Here is a 24,057-nt window from a genome sequence, read left to right on the forward strand (position 1 = left end):
AATTATATTTCTAAGCTATATTGACTGTTCTTTTGTATATCTTACTGTACATATTATTTATTACACATTACTATAATTTGCACATTACACATTCAGAGATGTAATGCAAAGATTTTCACTCCTCATGTAGGTGAAGGATTTAAGAAATAAAGTCAATTCAACTCAATTCAAACAAGAATGGTAAAGCTCTGCCAATGGATTGTAGAAAAGCTGAGATGAGATGAGATATAACCATATAACAATTACAGCATGGAAACAGGCCATCTCGGCCCTTCTAGTCCGTGCCGAACTCTTACTCTCACCTAGTCCCACCGACCTGCAGTCAGACCATAACCCTCCATTCCTTTCCTGTCCATATATCTATCCAATTTAACTTTAAATGACAACATCGAACCTGCCTCAACCACTTCTGCTGGAAGCTTGTTCTACACAGCTACCACTCTCTGAGTAAAGAAGTTCCCCCTCATGTTGCCCCTAAACTTTTGCCCTTTAACTCTCTACTCATGTCCTCTTGTTTGAATCTCCCCCACATAGGTAAAAGCCTATCCACGTCAACTCTATCTATCCCCCTCATATTTTTAAATACCTCTATCAAGTCCTCCCTCAATCTTCTACACTCCAAAGAATAAAGACACAACTTGTTCAACCTTTCACTGTAACTTAGGAGATGAAACCCAGGTAACATTCTAGTAAATCTTCTCTGTACACTCCCTATTTTGTTGACATCTTCCCTATAATTCAGTGACCAGAACTGTACACAATACTCCAAATTCGGCCTTACCAATGCCTTGTACAATTTCAACATTGCATCCCAACTCCTATACTCAATGCTCTGATTAATAAAGGCCAGCATACCAAAAGCTTTCTTCACCACCCTATCCACATGAGATTCCTCCTTCAGGGAACTATGCACCATTATTCCTAGATCCCTCTGTTCTACTGCATTCTTCAGTGCCCTACCATTTCCCATGTATGTCCTAGTTTGATTAGTACTACCAAAATGTAGCACCGCACATTTATCAGCATTAAACTCCATCTGCCATCTTTCAGCCCACTCTTCTAACTGGCCTAAATCTCTCTGCAAGCTTTCAAAACCTGCTTCATTATCCACAACTCCACCTATCTTAGTGTCATCTGCATACTTACTAATCCAATTTACCACCCCATCATCCAGATCATTAATATATATGACAAACAACATTGGACCCAGTACAGATCCCTGAGGCACACCACTAGACACCAGCCTCCAATCTGACACACAGTTATCCACCACTACTCTCTGGTGTCTCCCATCCAGCCACTGCTGAATCTATTTTACTACTTCAATATTAATACCTAACGATTGAACCTTCCTAACTAACCTTCTGTGTGGAACCTTGTCAAAGGCCTTACTGAAGTCCATCTAGACCACGTCCACTGCTTTACCCTCGTCAACTTTCCTAGTAACCTCTTCAAAAAATTCAGTAAGATTTGTCAAACATGACCTTCCACACACAAATCCACGTTGACTGTTCCTAATCAGACACTGTCTATCCAGATAATTATATATACCATCTCTAAGAATACTTTCCATCAATTTACCCACCACTGACGTCCTAGGGAATAATCTGTCAGGATCTGGAGACTTATCCACTTTTATATTCCTTAAAAGCTCCAGTATTTTCTCTTCTTTAATCATCATAGTTTCCATAACTACCCTACTTGTTTCCCTTATCTTACACAATTCAATATCCTTCTCCTTAGTGAATACCGAAGAAAAGAAATTGTTCAAAATCTCCCCCATCTCTTTTGGCTCCGCACATAGCCGTCCACTCTGATTCTCTAAGGGACCAATTTTATCCCTCACTATCCTTTTGCTATTAATATAACTGTAGAAACCCTTTGGATTTATTTTCACCTTACTTGCCAAAGCAACCTCATATCTTCTTTTAGCTTTTCTAATTTCTTTCTTAAGATTCTTTTTATATTCTTTATATTCCTCGAGCACCTCATTTACTCCAAGCTGCCTATATTTATTGTAGATCTCTCTCTTTTCCTGAACCAAGTTTCCAATATTCCTTGAAAACCATGGCTCTCTCAAACTTTTAACCTTTCCTTTCAACCTAACAGGAACATAAAGATTCTGTACCCTCAAAATTTCACCTTTAAATCACCTCCATTTCTCTATTACATCCTTCCCCATAAAACAAATTGTCCCAATCCACTCCTTCTAAATCCTTTTGCACCTCCTCAAAGTTAGCCTTTCTCTAATGAAAGATCTCAACCCTGGGTCCAGACCTATCCTTCTCCATAATTATACTGAAACTAATGGCATTGTGATCACTGGACCCGAAGTGCTCCCCAACACATACCTCTGTCACCTGCCCTATCTCATTCCCTAATAGGAGATCCAACACTGCCCTTTCTCTCGTTGGTACCTCTATGTATTGCTGCAAAAAACTATCTTACACATTCATCCAGCCCTTTTACAGAATGGGTTTCCCAGTCTATATGTGGAAAATTAAAATCTCCCACAATCACAACCTTGTGCTTACTACAAATATCTGCTATCTCCTTACAAATTTGCTCCTTCAATTCTCGCTGTCCATTAGGTGGTCTATAATACACCCCTATAAGTGTTACTACACCTTTCCCATTCCTCCATTCCACCTAAATAGCCTCCCTAGACGAGTCCTCTAATCTATCCTGCCAAAGCACCACTGTAATATTTTCTCTGACAAGCAATGCAACACCTCCCCCTCTTGCCCCCATGATTCTATCACACCTGAAGCAACGAAATCCAGGAATATTTCGTTGCCAATCACACCCCTCCTGCAACCATGTTTCACTAATAGCTACAACATCATATTTCCAGGTATCAATCCATGCTCTAAGCTCATCCACCTTGATGATGAAAGTGAACATTAATATTAGCATACATCAATGAAAAACATTCAAAACGTTATTCAACAGATTGCAGAAAAAGGGAATATTCATTTGAAATGAAAGCACAAGTACATGATATGCATTGATTAATAACACTAATAATAATAATATCCTCAGAAAGCCACAATACTAAACATGAGTAGAATAGCAGGCAAGTTCCTAGCAATTGAGAAACGAGCGTGCTTGGTTATGCCCATACCTCAGGTTTTACCAGCTTGAGCTGAGAAAAAATAATTAATAATTTTGGATTGCAGATATACCAATCATTAAAGTTGTTCCACAAGTTAGCATGACTATATTCTTTACCCATGATTATGAACCTGCCACCACAAAGAGCAAATGAAGCGAATATTTGTGATACATTTGAGTGGAACTAGACAGGCAACTATACGTATTAAATTGTTGGATTTGGAAGATGAAAGACAGAAGGACACTCGGGGATTGCATGAAAGAGAGTTTCTCAGCTTAATGTCCTATGTAATACTTCAATTAATATTTGGACAGACAATTTAAAATCTTAACTTTTATTTTTCTACTATGTGCAAATGTAAACTTGGATTTTTCACTTGCTTCATTCAAGATTATCTTGCAACATCATATCAAACATTTCAAAGGATACTTAGGAGAAGAATGATGTGTGACTCTGCAACAAACTGAGCTTGGCTACTCCCATGGATGTAGCTCTGTGGAAATAATTCATTCAAAAATATAGAATGAGAAAGATCAAATACTCTAGAACATAACAAGCAACAATCAATAAACAATATATTTGTGATACTTTTACATGCCTATTACATATGTTTCTATGATTCTAACATAAAGTTTACCTTATGGAATTAGAACTGTCACTTATGACTACATTTTCATAAGACCAGTAGTTTTATTCATAAGAATAAAACCATTTGATAATTTCCTGGGAACTTTTCACACTTTTCACTGCAATAAATTTGAAGTTTGAGATTCTAAGCAAATAATTTTCAAAATGAGATGGAGGAATTCAAACCCAGGTCTGACTACTTTTGAACCTTCCATATCTATATTGATAGTTTCAGAGGTTTCTAAATGGGTTGTTAGATCAGTAGCTGACAGATGAAATTTATTCTTCGTTATGAAATTCATGTTCTGCTGAGTGTAACAAAGAAATGTTGATGGCAACTGCTTGCAAGTCAATGCTACAAAATGTCTTAATCTTTAGTTGAGGTGAGAAAGTCCAGTCCATGTAAAACTTTAGACACATACTTGGGATACAGTCACTCATAAGGCTACATGTTCATTGAATTACTTCTTTTAATATCATTCAAATTAGATCTATAGACAGATTTTGAGCCACATTTTCAGGCGTTCAGCACACTTGTAATAGGATCCAATAAAACCCATTCATACCATTGTTTTTCAAGCCATGGCTTTCAAAATATTGAAGATGCTGGATTGCACATATGTTGCTTGCAGTCATAACATTGTCAAAGTAATTCCAACTATTGTAGGAATAACGCCTGAATCACCTTCATAAACATCAAGGTTGTAACAATGTCAATAGCAACCTGTCAGATAACTGCATAGTTTAAGTGCAGAGATTGTGTGATGTGCTTTTAGGATGACAATATGTGGGAGTTCCCTGGAAAAAGCCATAAAACTGATCTGTATATAGGGGTTTAATGTAGCTGCACACTTCCAGTTTTCTGCATCATTCTCCCACATGCATTAATATTCCTCCCTTTTTACATCTTTCCGTGGGGATTAAGTCCAGGGACCTAATCCTCATTTTATGACTAGACTGGACAACACTTATTCCAAAAACAATATAACAGGGGCAGATTATTAATCCTTGCTCCTGTTAAGAGCTGGTGATCTCTTAAAAAAAAAACTCACCCGGCAGAAGGCAATGGCAAACCACTGCTGTAACTTGCCTCATACGCGATTTCCCAATACGTCAGAGCGGTGTGGAAGGGAATCGTCTGCTAACTGGAAATAATTCCGGATGCGACATACCTTTCCTTTTTCCATTGTTATTGATTTGTGTGCTATTTGACAATCATGTATTCCACCACCCCACCCCACTTCCCTGCAGAAGTCACTACTTCTAAAAATCATTGTTGACAGAAAAGCACATTAAGATGTAATTAGGCAGTGAAGGACAGGCTATAATTGTAATTCTTTTTTTTTACATATTTATAGCTGTTCTGTGACAACAGATTATTTAAAAAACTTTCAAAGTTCAAAATAAATGTACAGTTTGTATTATCAAAACACATAAATGTTGCTATATACTACCTTGAGGTTCATTATCTTGGAAACTCAAGTTATTACACACGAAGAGGAATTGAAGATAACTAAGCAAAAATTGTTTGAAGCTACAACTCATTTGGAAAGATATCAAAATAAGATTATAGACCTGGAAACTAGGTCTCGTCGAAGAAATGTACGAATCGTTGGGCTGCAAGAAGGAGCTGAAGATGGAGATTTAACTGCTTACTTTGGTAAACCCTTTCATACTTTATTTCCTACCATATTATCACAGCCGCCTGCTATAGAAAGAGCACACAGAGCTTTTACTTCAAAATTTAAAGATCCAGATAAACCAAGATCTGTTTTGGTTTGTTTTCATCACTTTAAAATTAAAGATTAAATAATGCGACAGGCAAGAAAACAGAGAGTTTTTAGATTTAAGGAATCTGAGGATTATCCGAAGGAGGTAATGGAACAAAGATCAATATTTGCTCTGGTAATGAAACAGGTATATGATAAGAAACCGTTTCCTTCCTTGCATTACCCGACAAGAATTAAAGTTTTTCCTCCTAACTCTCCTCCTCGTACATTTTTTGATCCAAAAGCTGCACTGGAGTTCATTCAAACTATACCTGCCACCGCAACCGAATGAACTATCTGAAAGGTTGTTTGGTTATCTGTATATTATTGGTATTTCGGAAGGAAGATTTATAAAGGTTACTTGGATATTCCATTGAGAGACTAATACAAGAAGATAAGGAGATTTGTTCATTATTACATATTATTGGTTTTTCTTTGGAAAGAAGATCTATGGTTCAAATATGACTGTTTAAATGGTTACTTAGACATTCGACTGAGAAAAGAAGATAAAGGGACTTGTTTCTTTAACCTAATATCTGGTTTGATGTTTGTTTTTGTTTCTTTCTTAATTAACTAATTGGTAGTTTTTCCTGCCAATGGGGCTTCTATATATATATATATATATATTTAGGGGAGGGTTCAATTACTTATGATGTTATTAACTGGTATTTTTGAAAATTTAGTTGGGTTAAATATGCTATTAACTTTTTTTCTGCTTTATTATAGCGTCTTATAACCGAATTTAAAGTTTCTTTTAGGGATTTAATGCTAAATTAAAAATGGTGCTGGTTTTTCTTTTTAAGAGATAACATTATTTTGGTTCTTTCTTGTTTAATAGATGCTGGAATGTAAATACTTTCCTTTGTTGAGACTTTATTGTTTTTTTTTAATATTTTAGAGAAATTTGGCTTTGGTGTTAATTTTAATAATTGGATTAGAATGATCTATAAAGCTCTTATTGCTACTGTTGTCACTAACAACTGTAGGTCTCTTTTTTCAGCTTTCATGGGGGACAAGACAAGGTTGTCCATTAAGTCCTTTGTTATTTAATTTAATATTAGAACCCCTTGCTATTGCTCTTCATGAAGCTCAAAATATTCATGGGATTTTTGTGAATGAGACCATCCATAAGATTTCTCTTTACGCTAATGATTTATTGATTTATATACCTAATCCCGAGGAATCTATTCCTGCCTTGCTAAAATTATTTAATGAATTTGGAAATCTTTCAGAATATAAAATAAATATTAGTAAAAGTGAATTGTTTCATTTAAATGAATCTGCCTCTATATATGATAATACTCCTTTCAAAGTCACGGATTCTTTTAGATATTTAGGTGTTATAACCACTAAAAAATATAAGGATCTTTATAAAGCCAATTTCGTTCCCTTGGTAGACTCTATGAAGTATTTATTTAGTAAATGGAGTCCACTTACATTTTCACTTGTCCGTCGTATTCATATAGACAAAATGATGATTTTACCAAAATATTTATGTTTATTTCAGAATATCCCTTTTTTTTCACTAAGAAGTTTTTTGATCGGATGGCTTCTATTATTTTATCTTTTATTTGGAATAATAAAAGACCAAGAATTAGTAAATGTCACGTACAAAAGTTGAAAAGGGATGGAGGTCTCACTTTGCCTAATTTAACAATGTATTACTGGGCTGTTAATGTGCGATACATGTCCTTTTGGTTATATTGGGTTGATAAGAACGATCGGCCAATTTGGGTAGACCTGGAATTGAAAGCTGTGAAACAGCTTTATTTAACCTCGTTATTGGGAGCTGCTTTACCCATACAACTAGCTAAAGTTGCTAATTTAAACCTATACCCTGTGATTAAGCACTCTTTACAAATTTGGCTCCAGTTCCACAATTTCTTCAATCTTAAAAAAAATCAAACTTTGTAGTTTAATTTATCGAAATTACTTTTTAAGCCTTCTTTGAGTAATCTAATTTTTTTACTTTGGGAAAATAAAGGTATTAATTCTTTTTTGGCTTTATTTAAAGAGATTGATTGATGTCTTTTGAACAATTAGTTCATAAATATTCTCTTTCATACTCACACTGTTTACAATACCTACAAGTTAGACATTTTTTACAAAAATATTTAAGTAATTTTCCTTACATATTGGATGCTGACCTGTTAGATACTATTACGAGTATGAACCCTTCGATGAAGGGTTCCATTGGAAGAATTTATAATTTACTATTATAATGGGATAAGTGTCATTTATCTAAGATTAAACAAGATTGGGAAAAGGAACTCAATTTGACTTTTATGATGGAGGATTGGTTACAGATTTTGAAGCTGGTTAACTCTTCTTTAATCTGTGCTAGTCATTCACTGATTCAATTTAAAATTGTACATCATTACCATCTGACAAAGGAGAGACTGTCTAAAATGTTTCCTAATATAGATAGTTATTGCGATAGATGTAAAACTGAGACAGCTACACTGACACACATGTTTTGGTCTTGTTCTATACTGGAACAGTTCTGGAAGTCAGTTTTTTCAACAATTTCTAAAGCACTTATAATTAATTTACAACCTAACAAATTAACTGTGCTTTTTGGAATAATTCTTCAAAATATCCATGGTATCTCTGTGCCTGACCAACACTATTGCATTTGTTACATTGATAGCTAGGAGGGCCATTTTGTTGAAGTGGAAGGATACATCAGCTCCCACTTTGTCACAATGGTTCTCTCAAGTGATGCTCTGTCTTAGTTTGGAGAAAATTAGAAGTTGAACCTTTTTGAACCTATGTTTGATTTTGAGAAAAGGTGGGGTTCATTTGCTCGTTATTATCATTTGAGCTAATTGATAGATTTCCTCCACAATCTAATTGCAAATTGTTGGTACTTTTTCTCTGCAGGCGGTTTGATGTTTATCTTTAGAAGCTTTTTGTATGACGCATGGCTCTGGGGTTGAACACCTAATGGGTTTTTTCCCCACTTTTCTTGCTTACTAGGGTTTTCTTTTAAATCACAAAAATTTTTCAATCTTTAAAATAATGTTCTTTTTCTTGAGACATTGTAAGTGTTGCTTACTTTGATGTACTCATGTTAACTCTGAATAATAATAATAATAAAAATATTTGAAAAGAAAAAAGATTCATCATCTTGCAGGCATTTACAGGGAAAATTTTTAAAAGACAATAGAATCTATGAAAATCCATACACAGTGACTGACAAACAACCAATGTACAAAAGAAGACAAACTATATGAAAAAAATAGTACTGAGAACTTGAGTTGTCAGAGTCTTTGAGTGTGAGGCTGTAAGATGTAGAATCATTTCATATCATGGTTCCTTAAGGTTGTGATAGCCGAGGGTAGTAATAGGGACAAGCTCCCACTACCTATTAAATGCTGCCATTGGCGTGCATCTCAAATAGCCTGACAACCAAGTCCAGCTCTTGATCTTCACCTGTGGCTTAGCTACTGAGCCCGGTAGAACTGCTTCTACTGACAGGAGAAGGAACAAAGGTGGGTTTCTGACACCTTAAAACCAGCTGCTTTGGGCAGCTGGGACTCGTCAGCCATGGTTGGCAGCTCATCTAGGAAAAGGAAAACTCTGATCTCAAACCTCCACTGCCTTACGTTTATACCCACTGACGAGGAAGGCTTTTTGGGAGTTACCGCTGAGGGAAAAGTCCGGAGCTGGAGTCCCTAAGGTAATCCAACATTGAGTTCAATGCTGACTTGCAACATCTGTGACGCTGCTGTTCCTTTGGGTTCATCAAATGTGTGAGAGGGGGAACTTACTATATAGACAACAGCCTGTGTTCCATATCAGACTGCCCAGGCTTGCGTAACTAGACAGCTAGGACGCAACGTCCATGGTCAACCCTAACCAACTACAGCCTCACTCGTGGTCAGCGATCAGGAGCTTAGGGCAATAACTGTTTCTGAAATGTAGGAGCTAAATGCTTCTCTACCTCCTGTCAGGTGCACCTGTGCATCGATAGAAGTTTATCAAAGTTTTTGGTAACATGCCAAATCTGTTCAATCTTCTGAGAGAGTAGAGGCACGGTCACACCTTCTTTGTGATGATATTTACCTCCTGGTCCCAACATCTGCTCATCTGATATATTAACACCAAAGAACTGAAAGCTACTGACCCTCTCCACTTCTGATACCTTAAAGATGACTGGCTTGTGGACTTCTAGATTCGTCCTCCTGTTGTTGGTAATCAGATATTTTTTTTGCTGACATTGAGTGAGAGGTTCTCATTGTGGCACCACTCAATCAGATTTTAAATCTCCCTCCTATATGCTAACTCATCACCATTTTTGTATTGGGCAACAGCAATGGTGTGTCATGTGCGACGTGAAGCAGAGCTACCCGACGGATGATGCTAATGAGAGAGATAACGGAAGACAATGGACAAACATTCAAAATGCTAACAAGAGAGAAGAGAGAGATTAACGAGAAAGAAACAGACCGTTTGCTTTGAACCTGAACTGTTTGAAGTTTGATGGACAGGTGATACCCTAGTGGGGGATAAAAAGAACAGGTTTGTTAAGGCATGACATGCCACGAGACCCTGGAAAGAGCAGTGTGCCCCCACAAATTGGCGGGTGTTTGGAGGACCGGTTCGCGGAAATCGGTCAAGAAGCTCACAGGGTGTAAAGATACGATCGGTGGGAACCTGGGGTGTGTGTCCACCCTTGCCTGGGTGCCGGGTTCACCGTGGAAGAACGATCGTATCCGGAACGAAGGGGTCACAGTCGGTGACCACAGCGGGATTAGAAGACATCAAATCGTCTGCCTGAAATCAACTGCATCTCTCACTCTCTCTCTCTCTCTCTCCAACGGTACAACAACAGCGATTACTTCGAACTGCACTAAACTGAACTGAACTCTGCTTCACTTAAGACTGATCGTTTTACCCCTAGACTGCGATAGAGCTTGGTTGATTCCTATTACCCTATTTGTGTGTATATGTGTGTATTATCATTGCTAACCTGGTACATTTATATCCTTGTGATTAATGTACTGTATTACTTATTTCTTTAATAAAACTTTATTAGCTCCTAGTAATCACAGACTCCAATAAGCGTTCCATTTCTGCTGGTTTGGCAACCCAGTTACGAGGTACGTAACAGGTGACATCAGCAAACTTAAATACTGCTTTGGAGCTGTACTTAGGTATAAAGTGAGAAAAACAGGTGCTAAGCACATAGCTTGTGGTGAACCAGTGCCAATGGCAAGTGTGGAGGAGATGTAGTTGCCAATCCGTACTAATTGAGGTCTACCAGTGAGGAAATTGAGGATCCTGTGCACAAGGAGGTATAGCCACCCAGGTCTTGGAGTTTAGTGATGAGTTTCAAGGATATGATAGTATTGATAGTAGAGCTGTAACCAATGCAGAGCATTTTGACGTATGCATCTTCATCATCCAGGATGTTCCAGAGCTGAGTGAAGATCCAATGAAATGGCATCTGCTGTAGTCCTGTTGTGATAGGAGGCAGAATGGAGCAGATCTAGCTCTTAATCACAGTGGATGCAAGTGCTACTCAATAATAGTCATTTTAGTCACTGAGGAAGGTTGCCATATTGTTCTTAGGCACCAGAATAATTGAAACAGAAGACAAACTCAGACTGAGCAGTTGAAGATGCCCAGTGAAGTAGCACAAGTCTTCAATTTTCAGACAGATCCACCATCTGAACAAGATGCTTTCCATAGAGTCACTCTCCTGAAGGATGCTCTAATGTCGGCCTCAAAGACTGGGGCTAGCAGGTGTTGATGAAGGTCTCTACCTGTTCTGCTGGTCAAAGCAAGCATAAATGCATTGATCTCATATGGGAGTGAAACTTTGGCTTAATCAATGGCATGGTGAAATAACTGTCCTGCTCTTAGTAATGCTAAAAGAGCAGAAGAGTTCTTTCACTATTTCCATGAAGACTGCATTGTTTCTAAGTTTTTGACAGCACTTATCAGCAATGGCCTGGTGTCCCAGGAGTTTAATCTCTCAGGATCTGTGAAGAAACTGCATAATACAAATATAATTGTTGACCAGATAATGTAGAGCAATCTATAACATCTTATTTATGTGGTCTGAAATCACCTGATTTTTTAAAATTGAGATTTACCTATTTTGTTCAGCTCTGAATTACAAACGTAGAAGGAAGCATTAAGTGTTCAATAATATATTGAAACTAGTTATAGGTTGGTGCACATGTGGAAACATTGCAGGACCAAAGTCTTCTTCTTCAGCTGGTCCCTTATTTTTGCAAGCAAATTATTGTACTGTTCACTTGGCATACCTTGTGCCATCTATTTGTTTTGTTGATATGGTGTGTGTAGTTACAGTCGCCACACTTTAGGAAAACTGTGATTGCATTGGAGAAAGTGCAGAGGAGATTCATCAGGAAGTTGTCTGGACTGGAGGGCATTAATTATGGAAAGAGATTCCTCCTGTTTGTTTCACCCTGTTATGGATCTCCTGATTGCAGGTGTCCATGAATAATTCTATGGGAGTGCTCAGAATTAAGACTAGGATTTGCACTAGCAAACAGTGGCATGCAAACGTTTGGGCACCCCGGTCAAAATTTCTGTTACTGTAAATAGCTCAGCGCATAAAAGATTAACTTATTTCCAAAAGGCATAAAGTTATTTCCATCTTTTACAGTTTGAAAATAACAAAAAAGGGAAAGGGCCTGAAGCAAAAGTTTGGGCACCCTGCGTTAGCAACCCCCACTTTGGCAAGTATCACAGCCTGTAACTGCTTTTTGTAGCCAGTTAAGAGTCTTTCAATTCTCATTTGGGGGATTTCCGCCCATTCTTCCCTGCAAAAGGCTTCTAGTTCTGTGAGATTCTTGGGCCGCCTTGCATGCACTGTTCTTTTGAGGTTTATCCACAGATTCTTGATGATGTTTAGGTCAGGGGACTGTGAGGGCCATGGCAAAACCTTCAGCTTGTGCCTCTTGAGGTAGTCCATTGTGGATTTTGGGGTGTGTTTAGGTTCATTATCCTGTTGTAGAAGCCATCCCCTTTTCATTCTTGGCTTTTTTACAGACAGTGTGATGTTCACTTCCAGAATTTGCTGGTATTTAATTGAATTCCTTCTTCCCTCTACCAGTAAATGTTCACCTTGCCAGTGGCTGCAACACAAGCCCAAAGCATGATCGATCCATCCCCGTGCTTAACAGTTGGAGAGGTGTTCTTTTCATGAAATTCTGCACTCTTTTTCCTCCAAACATACCTTTGCTCATTGAGGCCAAAAAGTTCTTTTCAAAAGGTTCAAAGGAATATCTAAACAAGCCTGATGCATTTTGAAAACAAGTCCTGTGGACTGATGAAGTTAAAATAGAACTTTTTGGCCTCAATAAACAAAGGTATGCACATGCAGTTCAACTCTTTGAGTGATTATGCAGAATGTTTGAAGTTAATAACTCATCAGGGGTGATAGAGAAGTTCGTGGCCTAAGGTAGAAGCAGATGAGTTATTAACTTCAAACTTTCTGCATAATCACTCAAATTCTTGAACTGTATGTGCATGTAATGAGAGCCATATAACTCATCTGCTTCTACCCTAGGCCACGAACTTATCAATCACCCCTGCTGTGGACACTTTCTGGAGGTCCAAGATCCGTACGCTCCACGACCGCTTGACTAAGTGTGTAAATGTAGGAGGGGACTATGTTGAAAAATAAATGTGCTAGGCTTTCTAAAATTGACTCCTTCTACCTTAGGCCACAAATCTTATCAATCACCCATCATACAATAGAAAATGAGGCCTGGTGGGACTTAAAAGCAAATTGAAGAAGAGGTAGAGGAAGGAAATTGCAGAGTGATTCTGATCTACTATAATACATATTTGCATCCAAATGGAATAAAGTGTAATTTTAATTATTCCAAAAATGGCAGTAATAAAGGTAACTCTGAAAAAAAAAGAAAACTTTAGAATCGGAATCAGAATCAAGTTTATTATCACCGGCATGTGATGCGAAATTTGTTAACTTAGCAGCAACAGTTCAATGCAATACATAATATAGAAGGAAAAAAACAAAATAAAATAATAATAATAATAATAAATAAGAAAACTATATCAATTACAGTATATGTATATTGAATAGGTTAAAATTTGTGCAAAAAACAGAAATACTATATATTAAAAAAGTGAGGTAGTGTCCAAGGATTCAATGTCCAGTTAGGAATCAGATGGCAGAGAGGAAGAAGCTGTCCCTGAATTGCTGAATGTGTGCCTTCAGGCTTCTGTACCTCCTACCCGATGGCAACAGTGAGAAAAGGCATACCCTGGGTGTTGCAGGTCCTTAATAATGGACGCCGCCTTTCTGAGACACCGCTCCCTGAAGATGTCCTGGGTACGTTATAGGTTAGTATATGTTGGGACTGGGTTGGATCCTCAGAGATCTTGACACCCAGGAACGAGGAACTGTTCCATCTCTCCACTTCTGATCCCCCCATGAGGATTGGTATGTGGTCCTTTGTCCTACCATTCTGGAAGTTCACAATCAGCTCTTCCATCTTACTGATGTTGAGTACAAGGTTGTTGCTGTGTCAGCACTCCACCAGTTGGCATATCTCACTCCTGTACGCCCTCTTTTCACCACCTGAGATTCTACCAACAATGGCTGTATCATCAGCAAATTTATAGATGGTATTTGAGCTATGCCTAGCCACACAGTCATGTGTATAAAGAGAGTAGAGCAGCGGACTAAGTGCACACCCCTGAGGTGCACCGATGTTGATTATCAGCGAGGAGGAAATGTTATCACTAATCCGCACAGACTGTGGTCTTCCAGTGAGGAAGACGAGGGTCCAATTACAGAGGGAGGTACAGAGGCCCAAGTTCTGCAACTTCTCAATCAGGATTGTGGGAATGATGGTATTAAATGCCGAGCTATAGTCAATGAACAGCAACCTGGCATAGGTGTTTGTGTTGTCCAGGTGGTCTAAAGCCAAGTGAAGAGCCATTAAGATTGTATCTGCTGTTGACTTATTGTGGTGATAGGCAAATTGCAATGAGTCCAGGTCCTTGCTGAGGCAGGAGCTCATTGTAGTCATGACCAACCTCTCATAGCATTTCATCACTGTAAACATGAGTGCTACCAGGTGATAGTCATTAAGGCAGTTCAAATTATTTTTCTTAGGCACTGGTATAATTGTTGCCTTTTTGAAGCAAGTCGGAACTTCCGCCTGTAGCGGTGAGAGGTTGAAATGTCCTTGAATACTCCCACTAGTTGGTTGGCACAGGTTTTCAGAGCCTTACCAGGTACTCCATCGGGACCTTCCACCTTGCGAGGGTTCACTCTCTTTAAAGACAGCCTAACATCTGAGACAGAGATCACAGGGTCATCAGGTGCAGCAGGGACCTTCATAGCTGTAGTTCTATTCTCCCTTTCAAAGCGGGTGTAGAAGGCATTGAGTTCATCTGGTAGTGATGTATTGCTGACATTCATGCTATTGGGTTTTGCTTTGTAGGAAGTAATGTCTTGCAAACCCTGCCAGAGTAGACATGCGTCCGATGTCGCCTCCAACCTCGTTCGAAATGGTCTCTTCACCCTTGAAATAGCCCTCTGCAAATCATACCTGGTTTTCTGATACAGGCCTGGGTCACCAGACTTGAATTCCACAGATCTAGACTTCAGCAGACATACTTCCTGGTTCATCCATGGCTTTTGGTTTGGGAATGTACAATAAGTCTTTGTAGGTACACACTCATCCACACAGGTTTTAATGAAGTCGCTAACAACTGCAGCATACTCATCCAGGTTCGAGGATGAATCTGTGAATAAAGTCCAGTCCACCAATTCAAAGCAGTCCTGTAGGCACTCCTGTGCTTCCCTTGTCCATACCTTCTTGGTCCCCACTACTGGTGCTGCAGTCTTCAGTTTCTGCCTATACTCAGGGAGTAGAAGTACAGCCAGGTGACTAGACTTCCCGAAGTGAGAGAGTGAAATAGCACAGTGTGACGAGAATACACATAAAATTAAGATGTTTGCTGGCCTGGGTTAGCATCAGTGACATCAGCAAGTGGTCTGCCACCTGCCCTCAGGGGAAGGAGATAAGGAACAATGGAGCAGCGTCTGGAGATGTGTAATGAAGGGACGGGGGAGAGAGAGCTGTCTGGAGCGGCTCCCCCCTTTGAACCTTGAACTGTTTGAAGTGATGGACAGGCGATACCCCAGCAGGGGGATAAAAAGGGACCAATTCGCTAAGGCAGGACACACACGCCACCCGAGGTAACGAGACCCTGGAAGCAGTACGCCTCTCACGAGTCGGTGGGAAGTACGAGACAATGCCCAGGGTGGAAAGGTACGATCAGCGGGAACCCGGTGTGTGTCCGCCCTTGCCTGGGTGCCGGGTTCACTGCAGAGGATCGACCGCATCTGGAGGAGGGGTCACAGTCGGTGACCTCAGGTGACATCACCAAGGACCCGCCCAAAAGCTGCTTGTGAGCCATATCGCCGGTCTGTGAGTGAAGCCGTGTCTGAATGATCAGTTGTTCCTGTTCCCTCTCTCTCTCCCCCCACGTTGTCCATCGCCATGGCAACGATTACTGCGAACTGAACTACTAAACTGGACTGAACTTTGAGTCACTTTGAAATTTGGTCATTTACCCCTAGACAACGATAGAGCTTGATTGATGCTGTTATCTTAATTCTGTGCACATGTGTGTTTATCATCGCTGAACTGTTGCATTTATTATCCTTTCGATTACTGTGTTGCTTGTTTCTTTAATAAAACTTTCTTAGTTCTAGTACTCCAAACTCCAACTGAGTGATCCATTCCTGCTGGTTTGGCAACCCAGTTACGGGGTACGTAACATAAGTGGGGGCTCGTCCGGGATTTTGAACGCTAAATTTGGGACGGAGTAAATTGATTGGGTTAAAATCCCCGAAAGAAAGAAAAGACAAACAGCAGAAATGGAGACTGAGGAATTTATAAAGGCGCCGACCTTGGAGGCATTAGAGGATGCCAGGAAATCGGAATTGGTAGCTGTGGCCAAACGGTTGAATCTTGCTAATGTGAAGTCGACAATGAGGAGAGAGGAGATACACAGAGCTATTGTAGAGCACTATGTATCTAAAGGTGTGTTTCCCCAAGGTGAGCTGGGGGTGGTGTCTATTGAAAAACCTGCTGGAGACGCGGTACAGGTACAGCTTGAAAAACTGAGACTCGAGCACGAGTTCCGGGTACGGCAGTTAGAACACGAAGAGAAAGAGAGGGACAGACAGATGGAGAGAGAGGAGAACCAGAGGGAAAGGGAATTTGAGCTGGAGAAGTTAAAGATAAGGGCCGAGCAGGGGCTCATGCCGAACCAAGGTGGAGGGTTCCGGGCGACCCAGGAGGTTAGGCTGGTTCCCCCATTTGACGATACCAACGTGGATCGGTACTTCCTCCACTTCGAAAAAGTGGCTATAAGTCAGGACTGGCCGAGGGATAAGTGGGTTGTTTTACTTCAGAGTGTACTGAAAGGGAAGGCCCAAGAAGCTTACTCCGCTTTGTCCGCGGAAGATGCCCAGAGGTATGAGGTGGTGAAAGAGGCCATCCTCAGGATTTATGAGTTGGTCCCGGAGGCATACCGGCAGAGGTTCCGGAATGCGAGGAAGCAGTGGGACCGCACGTATTTGGAGTTTGCCCGTGAGATGCAAACATATTGTGAGCGTTGGTGCGCCTCGAAGGGGGTACAGGGGGATTATGACAGACTGCTACAACTGATCCTGATTGAGCAGTTTAAAGGTTGTGTCCCTGAGGGTATGAGACCCTACCTCGATGAGAAAGAGGCAGCCACGTTAGCCGCAACTGCTAAGTTAGCGGATGAGTATGCGTTGACGCATAAAATGAAGTTTGCCCCGAGTAAAGGCTACCAGAAGGGTAGTCAGGACGTCGGGGAGAGTCCGCCAGAAAAGTCAGAAAGTAAGCCGGGGACTAGTGAAAAGGATAAGGTAGACCGGGAGCAGTCTGGTAGGAGGTCTCCTGGGGTCGTCTGTTATAATTGTGGGAAAGCCGGACACTTTGCGTCCAGGTGCTTTGCCCCAGGAAAGGAGATGGGGAAAGGAAAAGCGGAAATTTTGAATGGCTGTATCGAGCTGTTAAGCAAACCTCTAGGGAAGGACAGGTCTGAAAAAGTCCAGGAAGGGCGCGAGAGGTTTATCTCGGCCGGACTGGTGTCAGTGAAGGAGGGGTTAAAACCAGTTCCAGTGCGGATCTGGAGAGACACGGGAGCGTGTCAGTCACTAATACTGAAGAGTGTATTAGAGTTTAGCTCAGAGACCCAGACTGGGGAGGTAGAGGTCAAAGGTGTTGGGGAAGGGACAGAGTCAGTCCCTTTGCACCAGATACACTTACAAAGCAACCTGGTCTCTGGACTAGTCACGATCGGGGTGAGGTCCGAATTACCGATGAAAGACGTGGAAGTCTTGCTCGGTAATGACATCGCCGGAGGAATCGTGTTCCCAGTCGTGAGTTTGACAGGTCAGCCTGCCAGAATTGAGGCCCCGCCCATGGACTCACAGGTTCATCACGGGCTCGCGAGAGTGAATTTAGCTGAAACGTTTCTGCCAACCTTGTATGAGACGGGGTGTAGTGAGACAAGAGGTAGTGAGGGAGCTGGGACGGACGTAGCAGTATCCAGGAAAGAATTTGTGCAGACGCAGGAGCGAGACGAGGGGCTGATGGTTTTGGCAGAGACAGCTCTCTCTGACACAGCTTTAACAAGGGAACTAGTAGGCTATTGTGTAGAGGAGGAAGTGCTAAGGAAGAAAGGGAAATCAAGTACCGTACCCGCAGATGAGGAATGGGGGGTGGTGCAAAAGAGTTATGGGGATGAGGTTTTTAACATGGCCCACGAGGTACCCCCCAGTGGACATTTTGCGGTGCTGGAGGAAACAGTTGGTGGAATCATGAAAGAGATTTACCGGCTGCCCAGGGGGAAGAATGTTATTGATCATGACCGACGGGAACTGAGATGGTCACCGGTTTTTGATATGCTAACAAACCTAGTCGGTGTTAGCGTGGAAATCAATGAAGCTAGGGGCCCCCTGATAAGAGGAAAAAAACATTTTGAAAAGATTAGGATGGGATCGATCAGATGGGAGAAGGCTATTGTTTTGGCCAGGTCTACTGATAAGGTCTCTCCCTTAATCCCCGAACAAAGCGAATCTTTAGAAGAAGTAATTAAACGACTCGCATCTGTGTGTTTGATTGTCCCGAGGAAATGCAAAGAACTGGGACGTTGGGTGATGTCTGTTACAATAGGGCAGCCTAGTAAAGAACACCCATATATAATGAGTAATTCAGTGACTAAAGGGCTGATGAACACAGAGGTGTGTATTGGCAATTTAATACGGCTGTCTGAAGCCAGTTTGATAGTGAACCTTGAAAAAAATGAATTCGGCCACACGAAGGTCACTTACCTGGGAATTGTGGTGACACAGGGGCAGCTGGCAGCGATGCAAGCTACAGTGCAGGCTATCGCTGACCTCCCAACCCCGACAGACAAGAGGGCCCTCAGAAGGCTCTTGGAGATAGTGGGGTACTGCAGGAAGTTTTGCAATAACTCTGCGGTCAATACCAGTCCCCCTCCTACTAAGCCCTTGCGAGAGAAAACTGAGTCGGAATGGGACGACCCTTGTTATTGTGGTCCGGGACAAAGCCAAATGAGAGGTTACATTGATCGCAATTCATCAGTGTTTTTGGCCACTATGAAGTTTGCTGAGTTGGAGCCTGGTCTAAGGGATTATTAATAACACATATAAAAGGAACAGAAAATGTGATGACTGTCTGTCAAGGTGTTGACAGCTTCAAACTCGCTGTGTTAGCCAAATAGCTGATAAAGATGTATATTTGTGTATGTATCAAATAATGTATTCATGTTTGTAATTTTTACCTCCCGGTAAAAATCCTTAAAGGGGGGAAGTGTGACGAGAATACACATAAAAGTAAGATGTTTGCTGGCCTGGGTTAGCATCAGTGACATCAGCAAGTGGTCTGCCACCTGCCCTCAGGGGAAGGAGATAAGGAACAATGGAGCAGCGTCTGGAGATGTGTAATGAAGGGACGGGGGAGAGAGAGCTGTCTGGAGCGGCTCCCCCCTTTGAACCTTGAACTGTTTGAAGTGATGGACAGGCGATACCCCAGCAGGGGGATAAAAAGGGACCGGTTCGCTAAGGCAGGACACACACGCCACCTGAGGTAACGAGACCCTGGAAGCGGTACGCCTCTCACGAGTCGGTGGGAAGTATCAGACAACGCCCAGGGTGGAAAGGTACGATCAGCGGGAACCCGGTGTGTGTCCGCCCTTGCCTGGGTGCCGGGTTCACTGCAGAGGATCGACCGCATCTGGAGGAGGGGTCACAGTCGGTGACCTCAGGTGACATCACCAAGGACCCGCCCAAAAGCTGCTTGTGAGCCATATCACCGGTCTGTGAGTGAAGCCGTGTCTGAATGATCAGTTGTTCCTGTTCCCTCTCTCTCTCCCCCCACGTTGTCCATCGCCATGGCAACGATTACTGCGAACTGAACTACTAAACTGGACTGAACTTTGAGTCACTTTGAAATTTGGTCATTTATCCCTAGACAACGATAGAGCTTGATTGATGCTGTTATCTTAATTCTGTGCACATGTGTGTTTATCATCGCTGAACTGTTGCATTTATTATCCTTTCGATTACTGTGTTGCTTGTTTCTTTAATAAAACTTTCTTAGTTCTAGTACTCCAGACTCCAACTGAGTGATCCATTCCTGCTGGTTTGGCAACCCAGTTACAGGGTACGTAACAACAGTAAGCTTTCTTGATGCTAGTGTAGCAACGGTCCAGTGTGTTGTTTCCTCTGATATTGTAAGTGATCTGTTGATGGTAATTACTTAGTGATTTTCCAGACTGGCCTGGTTAAAATCTCCCAAAACAATAGTGAAGGCATTTGGAGGCTTTGTTTCGTGCGTGGTCGATCCCATTGCTCAGATCATCTAAAGCCTGATTGACATTGGCCTGAGGTATGTATGCAACCAAACATGCAGGTTAGGAAAGAAAGTAGTTGATTTTGACAAGTTTTAAATAAATCCATAGAAAAAATAGAAAACCTACAGCACAATACAGGCCCTTCGGCCCACAAAACTATACCGAACATGTCCTTATGTGAGAAATTACCTAGGGTTACCCATAGCCCTCTATTTTCTGAGATCCATATACCTGTCCAGGAGTCTCTTAAAAGACTCTATCGTATCTGCCTCCACCACCGTCGCTGGCAGCCCATTCCACGCACTCACTACTTTCTGCATAAAAAACTTACCTCTGACATCTTCTCTGTACCTACTTCCAAGCACCTTAAAACTGTGCCCTCTCGTGCTAGCCACTTCAACCCTGGGAAAAAGCCTGTGACGATCAATCAATGCCTCTCATCATCTTATACACCTCTACCAGGTCACTTCTCATCCTCCGTCGCTCCAAGGAAGAAGGCCGAGTTCACTCAACCTATTCTCATAAGGCATGCTCCCCCAATCCAGGCAACATCCTTCTCAATCTCTTCTGCATCCTTTCTATGGTTTCCACATCCTTCCTGTAGTGAGGCAACCAGTACTGAGCACAGTACTCCAAGTGGAGTCTCACCAGGGTCCTATATAGCTGCAATATTACCTCTTGGCTCCTAAACTCAATCGCATGATTGATGAAGGCCAATGCACCTTATGCTTTCTTAACCGCAGACATCCAGTGCTGATTGTGCAGGCAATGGTGTTCCCATGCAATAGCTGCTTGCTCCTTCTTGGAGGAGTGGTGAAGGAGAGGGGGTGTTGAAGGGGTAGGGGCGAGTTTACAGATTTGGATGGTGATGTTGGAGTACCCCTGCTGGGTGACTATACTGAATTTTGTAGATCATACAAGCTGCAGCCACATGCACTGGTGACGCAAGAAGAAAATATTTAGAAACCAAAAGCAAACTATTGCAAAAGCCTCTAACCTGAAATAAAAAATGAAGAATGCTAATTACAGGTTTCCCCTACCATCCGAAGGTAGAGCGTTCCTGTGAAATGGTTCATAAGCCGAAATGTCGTAAAGCGAAGAAGCAATTACCATTTATTTATGTGGGAAAAATTGGTGAGCGTTCACAGACCCAAAAATAACCTACCAAATCATGCCAAATAACACATAAAACCTAAAATAACAGTAACACATAGTAAAAGCAGGAATGATATGATAAATACACAGTCTATAAAAAGTAGAAATACTTTTCCACAATCATTACTGCACTGTTCTCCGTAGCGAAAATCTCGCGCAAGCGCCATCGGCAGAAAATCTCACGCAAGTGCTCTCCAGTAACCTTTAAGCTATGAAGCTGCCAAATCATACCAAATAACACATAAAAATACACAGCCTATATAAAGTAGAAATGTATGTACCGCGTAGTATCACTTACCGGAATTGGTCCAACGCCGAGCACACTGATGATGGTGTGTTAGGCTGAGTCATCGCAGGTTAGGTGGAGCAGTGGCCCCCCACCCTCCAAGCCGTCGACAGATACCGAACCGCGAAGCACACAGGGGTGCCGCGGTAGCCGGGAGGCATCCAGCACATCTTTAAGAAAAAAGCCAAAATAAACATGCTAATTAATTAGGTGCCACCCTGCACGTAATTGTTGGCCCGGATCAGCAGCGATTTCCGATTGCGTCATCTCTGATCTGAGCCAACAATTACGTGTCAGACAGCACCTAATTAATTAGCATGTTTATTTCGGCTTTTTTCTTAAAGATGTGCTGTGTGCCTCCCAGCTACCGCTGCATTCTCCGCGAATCGCGGAGTGGTGGGACACTGGGGTGTCATCTTGTCGTCTGTTTCCATTAGAACAGGCAGCTCATCTTCTCTTATGACTGCCCGCCTCGATGTCGAAGGTCGAAGTTCGTCGTCTGCTGTGGCTGATGTGGAAGGCTTGCTCGACTGCTGAGCCTCGTGCATTTTTCTATCATACAGTTCTTTGTAAGGACTCAAACCATCCTGCAAATATCCCCTAAACCTACGTACCCTTTCAAAATTAAAGTCGTACTTTATCATTGCAGCAAAAATCTCACACAGTTGCTTCACGTTCAGTTCCTGGACGACTTCGCTTTTGGTCCGTTCACTACTTCATTCAGTTTCAATTGTTATCCTTTCCTCTTCCAATTGCATCAGCTCTTCATCTATCAGTTTTTGGTCATGGGATGCCAAAACCTCTTCAACATCATGTTCGTCAGCTTCCACAAGCCAAACTCACTTAGTCCTTGCTTTGTTCACCACGATGGAAACGCTTAATTATGTCTAGTTTTACGCTGTGTAACGCCCTTACAAGCTCTTTCAGGCTTTTCCAATACCTCAGAACTCATCTTGCAAACGGCTGCTCATAGGCACGTGTTAAAGCAATGCCGTTCCAAATCGGGGGATAGCGGCTGCTCGGGGCACGCGCTGCCTTTTATCACGCGCTGATTTTCCCCACGCGCTGCTTTTTTTCCGTAACAGTGAAAACACCTTCTGAAAGCAAAAACGGTACTAATGTAGATCTTTCATAACAGTGAGGTTTCGTAAAGCGAACGTTCGAAAAGCAGGGGACACCTGTATACTGAAACAATCAGGCTGCATCAATTAAAAAGATATATAGTTAAAATCCATAGAAATTTTATCAGAATTGAGAAAACCTCAAAATGAAATGTTTAAGTGGCAGAAAATGAGAGGCAAGATCAAAAGATAAGGTCTGGATAGTGTGAAGTTGAAATGGCATGAATGGCAGTCAAACTGACTGGGGGTAGGGAAGTTTAAAGCAGATCAAAAGATATATCTGGAGGTGGTGTAAAGGGGTGAGGGAAATGTAATCTGAAATTACCAGAAGAGGAGATAGAACAAAGAACTGAATGCAGTAAATGACAGATACAAGACTGAAATGGCTGATTATCTGAAACTGCCTGCACTAATCCAGAATCCCTGTCATTTCTATCTTCATCATTTTCAATATGTTCACAGTACATTATCGACTGGCTTTAACTTCCTTGTTGACATTAATTCACAATTTTGTACAACTTTAACTATAGAAAATATCTGGCTCAAATGCTAGATTCAGTTAAACAGAAACTCATTTAAATTTTTTTACAACTGTATCACAGTAGTCAATCAGAATATAATACAACAGCAGATTTATATCCCTCTTCCAATGTAGCAAAACTCCAAGTTACTTACTGGAACAATTATCAAATGAAATTTGACATCCAATAACATAAAATACATTTGGACATTTGGAAGTGAGATCTTTGGCAGAAGCCTATTTTCAGTTCAAACAGATTGTAGACTATGAGCAGAATAATTCAGCATGAAATTGTGATCAAGGAGAGTAATGGCTCAATGACAAGGGTGTGGTTATGGGTGGGGACAGATATAACTTTCTGATTACAAATGACAGAATGTTAGAAAACAGTGTGTGAAATCACAGGTAGTGCAAGGTTGTAGAAGGATGGTGAAGAAGTAAAACTGGGTGTTGCATCTACAAACGTATACGGAATTTGATGCATTTTTGAATGTCTCCATGCAACACCTGCAGATAAGAGGTAG

The 24,057-nt window shown here is 41.3% G+C and overlaps 1 protein-coding gene across 2 annotated transcripts in view; it reads right to left on the reverse strand.

Moving 5' to 3' along the window:
- tusc3 (tumor suppressor candidate 3) overlaps window positions 1-24,057 on the reverse strand; it is a 384,687-nt gene that overhangs the window by 195,198 nt on the left and 165,432 nt on the right. For both annotated transcript variants that reach the window (XM_063042117.1, XM_063042116.1), the window contains exon 7: window positions 3,545-3,608. In XM_063042117.1, coding sequence (XP_062898187.1) covers window positions 3,545-3,608 — 64 coding nt within the window. The remainder of the gene's footprint in view (window positions 1-3,544; window positions 3,609-24,057) is intronic.

Source organism: Mobula hypostoma, chromosome 3 (genome assembly GCF_963921235.1).
Source record: "Mobula hypostoma chromosome 3, sMobHyp1.1, whole genome shotgun sequence".
NCBI classification, from domain to species: Eukaryota; Metazoa; Chordata; class Chondrichthyes; order Myliobatiformes; family Myliobatidae; genus Mobula; species Mobula hypostoma.